Consider the following 6,891-nt stretch of genomic DNA (forward strand, 5'->3'; position numbering starts at 1 on the left):
CAGGGGATTGGACTAGATGGCACTTGCGGTGCCTTACAAAGCCAGAATCCTATAAATCCATGCGTTGTCATCCTGTGTGTCGGGGGTTGGACTACATGGGTCCTGTGGCCCATTCTTATTCTAGAATTCTATAACCAACAACATACAAAAATCAATAACTTTATGACCAGAAAACCTTTACAAACAAAATCACAAGGGCTTTCTCTTATCACCAAGGCATTGAAAATATTTTTATTGGACTTCCGGTGGTAATGGCGGCGCGGGAGCCACGTCTCTAGGATAGCTTCCAGAGAGTGGCTATAGGCAGCGAGGTCGGGGCCAGCTGGAGTGACTCGCCAGCCGGTCAAACGGGTCCCCCCGATCAAAGGGGAAGCAGAGGGGCTCGACTGGCTTCCCCCCTACTCCAACCTTCTCGAACTGAGGCGAAACAACCCAAGCCGCGAGGCGCTTGATGCCGGCGGCGACTCGCAGGGAGCCCAAAGCGGAGAGGGGAAGAAGCCCGAGCAACCACGCTCGCTGTAAGTAGCAGCAAGCCGCGGCTTGCTGTTTGGGGCGCTGCCGTTACCGCTCCACTTTTAAAGTTTTTTTTTCTACTGCTAGGGAAATCTAGCAGAAGTAAGGAGAAGAGCAGCCTTGCCATATTTACAACTTTCTACAAATTGAGATGCAAAAAGGTTCTACCTAGGTGACCTGAAGACTAAGGGATTAGAGACGATTGGGAAGCCGGCATAGCTTCATTAACTACAAAGACCAGTCCCTGGAGATTTGGATTTATAAGGGGAATCAAAGAAGGTAGTCTGTGTTCCTTTACCACCCAAAGTTTACTTTGTTACTTTGTGGCTCTGGTTGGACTTTTGGCACAGTGGCAACACTCTATCATTTGGGTGCCTTTGGATCTTTTGGAACTGTGTATCTAAAAACTTTCCCTTTGGATTGGTAACTGTGCACTTGAACATCTCTAACGGAGCTGTATTGATGAACTAAGACCGTGAATAAAACAACCAGGAAAGAAAATATAAAACAAGGAGAGACAAGGAGAGAAATGGCGACAGTTTAAGCAGTTGGGAGGAGGCGTCCAAAACTTTTTTCTAAGTTCTTACTGTATCTACTTTTTCAAGGCCACACACAGACAGACCTAAGCAAAGAGTGGGAACAGGTGCATGTGATTTTTGTTATTGGAGATACAGACCAGGAGGGGAGAGGAGGAAGAAAAGAAGATACAGCAGACTACTTAAAACTCATAAACTTTGAAGCAATAAGACCTTGACATTCCCAAATGCTTTCTTTTAGGATTGGAAATTGTTTGAAATATAAATTTTAGTGTGGAAGAGAGGTAATAGCTTTTGACTGATTAATCTAAGGATTTAATGTTTAGGTTTGATTAGGAATTTGGAACCTACTGTTTGAAAAAGACTTTGTTGCATATGGATTGGTAATTAATGCTTTATGGCTTATAATAATTGATGGTGTTTAAGTTTATAGATTTGTTATACTAAGGAGAAAAAGGGAAGTTGTGAGAGCTTACTTATTATCTAAAGCTACTTAAGACCTCTACCACCCATTCTAAATTGAATCCAGGGGAAAGCTTATATAAAACAGTTAGAAGCCTATTGTTAAATTAGGCTTATTGGCATTACTAGGGAATTTGGTATACTAAATTCATTTTAAAGATTATTAGAGCTTCTCCCTTCTTCTCTTTAGGAATTTGTGAAACCCACAACTTGAAAAAAGAAAATAGGACCAACTTGTGATAATAAGTAAGTGATTTATATATACAAATGACAAAGGGCAATAATCCACTGGTGTAGCTTCAGGGGTATTGTGTATATGGGTGTTCAGAGGAAAGATAAGAGAACTTCATCTGAAATAGAATAAATAGGGTGTGCTTTTACTTTTATCATATAAAATCAGGAAGAGGGTTTTTTTTTTCTTCCCTTTTTCCCTCTCCTCCCTCTCTTCTCCCCTATTGGTTGCTAAGAATTTACAAATAGATCTGTCTGGTGGTGAACCTAAGGTTTCATTATAGAAATACCAAATCTCCAATTGCTAAAGCAAATTAATTTCTAATATTCTTAACATTTAACTTTGCAAATAGATTTAACAAAGGATTATCCCCCTGAGAGGACATAAGTGCAAGAATATTTAGTTAAATTTAAATTCATAGTTAGAAAGTTAAATTGAGATCTGATCTCGATACCCATCTGTGAGAATTAACCCTTCCAAACTAGCAAACCAATTTTTTTTTGAAATTGATCAATTGGATTTCATGCTTAAATAATAATTAAAATATCTAGTAGGAAATTATCCTGGAAGGGGAGGGAATTCACAAAAACCAAATATTAGATGCCAGAAGCTTCTATAAAGGTCAAAGACTAAAACAAAGATAAACTTATATTGAAGAAAGAAGACAGGTGAACTCTAGACCCTACAGTCAGTTAATTTTTTATCCCCCTCCCCAATCTGTATATAGATAAACTTCATTGAGTAACAGAAATTAATCTATCCACCTCTTTCTCCCTTTATCCTTCCTATTTGATTATCTATGAAGATGGTAGTGGGTACAAGGAAAACCACCACGAAAGCAACATCAAATTCATCATCTAATCTGACAAGGAGAACATCATTAAATACACCAACAAAGACATCAGACCTAGATGAAACAATGATGGAAGAAATTAGAAGGATGCTTCAAGAAACAAACATGGAAATACAAAAATCCAAAGATGAACTGAAAGCAGAATTTAAGAAGGATTTGAGAATTGAACTAGGTGAAGTAACTACAAGGCTTGACAAGATCGATGGTGATTTGAAAAAGGTCAGCGGTAAAGTGGAAAAATTAGAACTGGATATGAAGAAGATGGAAACTAAGGTGGATACACTATACAAAGACCAACAAGAGGGTCAAGAATCGATTTTAAAATTACAATTGAAGCAGAGAGAAAACTGTTTGAAGCTGAGAGGCCTGCCGGAGAATGTAAACGAAAATCTGTACACACTTCTCTCGCCAATCCTAGCTAAATTCATCGGAGAATCCGAAACTCTTTTCCCCTGGGAAATCGACCGAATCTACAGGATCAATTCTCGAATTGCAAAGACCAGGAGGCTTCCGAGGGATATCATGATCTACTTTGTCCGCAAACAAACTAAAGAAATAATCTTGAGACAAAGCTTCAATACTAAACTACTAATTGAGGGCAAGGAGATCACAATCTTAAGGGACATTCCGGGAAAAATTTTAAAGAGAAGAAAAGAGTACAATTTCCTGATTGAACAATTGAAGGCTAGAAAGATTTTGTATAAGTGGGATGATCTAGATGGGGTTATAGTAACATGGAAACAAAGAAGAGTGAGACTGAATTCTGTGGAACAGGCTAGATCGTTTTTTGGATGAGCTAGGCAAGGAACCAGAAGAAAGAAATAAGAAAGATGAAGGAAGGAGTGGTGAAGAAGAGAGGGAAGAGGAAGAGGAGGAGATAACCGGAGAGTGAGTTAAGAGGCAAGAGAAGATAATAAGAAAAGGAATAAGCAAAGAACGACTTTGAATAGTTAGATTTCTACGTGGACTTTTTTTTTTCTTTCTTCCTAGACTTAAACTTAAACTTAAACAACTCATTCACATACAATTAGACTTTATTGTCCTTCTTATTTTTCTCTCCGCTCTTTCCCCACCCCTCTCCTTTTTTAACTTATTCTCGATTTAAACCTAATCTAGATATAGTTTAACCAACTTGTTGTTATTACTAATAAAGTCGCAACTTTTAGAAAAAGAAAGAGAGTGTGTGCTTATTCCCAGTGTAAGGTTTAATTTAAATCATGAAGCTTTTATCCTGGAATGTAAAAGGTTTAAACTCCCCTCAGAAGCGGAAGAGGGTATTTCAATATCTAAAAAGAATTAATGCCGAGGTCATCTGTCTGCAGGAAACCCGTATCAGAACGAAAGACATAAGATTAATTAGAAATAACATCTTAGGTAAAGACTATACCAGTACAATAGATAAATCCAAAAGAGGGGTAATTATCTATGTTAAGAATCATCTAGAACCTAAAGAAGTATTCTCGGATAAAAATGGACAGTTTGTTGGAACAGAAATTCATTGGAATGGGGAAAAAATCCTAATAGTTGGAATATATGGCCCCCAAGAAAGTAAAAATATTTTTTATGGCAAATTAAATAAGATGATAACAGAGCTGGACTACGAACAAGTAATTCTATTAGGAGATTTTAATGGGGTAATAGACCCCAAACTAGATCAATCCTCGGGAAAAATGATCAGTGATAATCAAGGTAAACTACCCAAAAAATTTTTCCAAATGGTTAAAAATTTCTCTCTCATTGAAACATGGAGACACTTATATAACGAAGAAAAAAGCTTCACGTTCTATTCAGAGAGACACGAATCTCTTTCAAGAATTGACCTCTTTTTAGTTTCCAAATTATTGATTAATGAAGTTGACAAAATGACAGTATTAAACAGGGAGATATCGGATCATAACCCAATTCTATTACAGTTAAAAGAGCCACCTAAGAAATATTTTTGGAAATTAAATGAAGAACTGTTAAAGAATGAGGACATAATTAGAAAAGGGAAAGATATGATAAAGACTTTTTTTGAAGTAAATTTGGATAATGAAGTAGATATAGCAACTGTGTGGGACGCGGCGAAAGCTACTATTAGGGGTTTTTTTTTACCCAACAAAATATAATCTGTCAGAAAAAAAAGAAACAAAACTTAAATTTATTAAATAGGCTATTGAAAGATAAAGAGGAGGACTTAAAGAGTGAACCAAATAATAAAACGGTCCAAAAAGAAATAAAAGTTTTGAGGAGACAATTAGAAACTGAAGCGAATAAAGATTTAGAGAATAAGTTGAGGATTGCTAAGCAAAATAACTTCGAACATGCCAATAAAACAGGAAAATGGCTGGCCCACAAATTAAGAAAAGAGAGAGAGAAAAACTTGATTAACAAAACCAGGAAGGGAGATCAAATTTTAACACAACAAAAAGATATCGAGGAGGTTTTTTTGGATTACTATGGGGAATTATATTCGAGACAAAAAGAAGAGAATGGGGATATCAAGCAGTTTTTGAAGAATAGTACAATCCAAAAACTTACAAAAGAACAACAGGAAAGACTTAATCAACCAATTGCTAAAGAAGAAATTTGGGAAGCAATCAAACAAAGCAAATTAGGAAAGGCCCCAGGTAATGATGGACTCACAGCTATTTTCTATAAAACCTTTATTGAGGAAATTTGGCAACCCCTACAAAGAGTAATGAATGAGGCACTCGTGGGTAAGTTACCTGACTCATGGAAGCAAGCAGAGATCATATTCATCAAAAAAGAAGGGAAAGATCCATTAAACCCAGCCAACTATAGACCCATCTCACTTCTAAATAATGATTATAAAATTTTTGCATCAGTTTTGTCATGTCGATTAAAAGATTACTTAAGGAATGCAATAGATGAAGATCAAAGAGGTTTTTTACCCAATAGATATATAAGAGAAAACTTAAGGACTGTAATAGATATACTGGAATATTATGAAAAACACAACGAGAAGAAATTAGGATTGTTTTTTCTTGATTTCGAAAAAGCTTTCGATTCGGTTAACTGGGATTCAATGATAGAAATATTAAAAAGGATTGAAATAGGGGAGAATTTTATCAATTGGATAGGGAAAATATACGAGGGTCAAAAAGCACAACTAAGAATCAATGGAGAGAGGACTAGAACTATAAATATCTTAAGAGGAACACGGCAAGGTTGCTCCCTCTCTCCTTTATTATTTTTGTTGGTTATAGAATTTCTAATTAAGGAGATAAAATGTAAGACCAATTTGAGGGGAGCCAAAATTAAAAAACCATGAGTATAAAATCCGAGCGTTTGCGGACGACGTAGTCATAATATTAGAAGACCCCATGGAAAATGTAGATGAACTTCTAACTATACTAAACTTATTTGGCGAAACTGTGGGATGTAAAATTAATAAAGACAAATCAATTATCTTAACCAAAAATATAAAAGCCCTGGAAGAGAAAGAATTAGAAAGAAGAGCAGGTATAAAGGTAGGGAAAAGAATTAAATATCTGGGTATTCAACTTTCGCAAAGATCCACAGAACTATTTGAAAACAACTATAAAAAATTATGGTCAAAAATAAGGGAAGACTTGATCAACTGGAACAAACTCAGCTTATCTATATTAGGAAGAATCTCAGTTATAAAGATGAATGTATTGCCAAGAATGTTATATTTATTCCAATCCATTCCAATCATAACTTCCGACAAAGTATTTAAGAATTGGCATAAAGATTTAACTCAATTCATTTGGAGAGGAAGGAAGCCAAGAATCAAACTTAAATGTATGCAAGATTCTAGAGATAGAGGTGGCTTAGACCTTCCCAACTTAAAAATCTATTTTGAGGCATGCGCTCTGTTATGGGTCAAAGAATGGATTACCCTGGAAGATGAGAAATTATTAGATTTGGAAGGAGATGGACTAAATTCTGGCTGGCACGCATATTTGGCATATGGCAAAAAACAAAACAAAGATTTTACTAATCACTGTATCAGAAAACCCCTTATAAAAGTATGGAACCGCTATAAAGACAGAATAGTACCAAAGATGAGTTGGTGGGTTTCACCCCATGAAGCTTTTTTCAGGAAGGAGATGCTAAAGGATGGGAAATGGTATAATTATGAAGATTATTTAGAATTCCGAAATGGAAGCTGGGAAATCAAGACGAAAGAGAAACTGGTGGAGGAGGGCTGGGTTGGAACCTGGTTCACACACAGACAGATCTCAGAAAGATTTAAGATCGACCAAAAACTATTTGGATTTGATAAAAAGGGAGAAGAAACTCAATTAGGGAAAATATTGGCTGGTGAA

General features: G+C 36.1%; 1 protein-coding gene across 1 annotated transcript; it reads left to right on the plus strand.

The window, feature by feature from the left end:
- Positions 1-1,699: 1,699 nt before the first annotated feature.
- Positions 1,700-3,571, plus strand: LOC121917777. The gene is made up of 2 exons (XM_042443899.1): positions 1,700-1,757; positions 2,549-3,571. The coding sequence occupies exon 2, from the start codon at positions 2,549-2,551 to the stop codon at positions 3,389-3,391; it is 843 nt and encodes a 280-aa protein (XP_042299833.1). The 5' UTR covers positions 1,700-1,757; the 3' UTR covers positions 3,392-3,571.
- The last annotated feature ends 3,320 nt before the right edge of the window (positions 3,572-6,891 follow it).

Source organism: Sceloporus undulatus, unplaced genomic scaffold, assembly GCF_019175285.1.
Source record: "Sceloporus undulatus isolate JIND9_A2432 ecotype Alabama unplaced genomic scaffold, SceUnd_v1.1 scaffold_684, whole genome shotgun sequence".
Classification (NCBI taxonomy): Eukaryota; Metazoa; Chordata; class Lepidosauria; order Squamata; family Phrynosomatidae; genus Sceloporus; species Sceloporus undulatus.

Excerpts from the sequence above, each read along its gene's own strand:
- LOC121917777 (XM_042443899.1), top strand. The coding sequence starts at position 2,549 with ATGGTAGTGGGTACAAGGAAAACCACCACGAAAGCAACATCAAATTCA.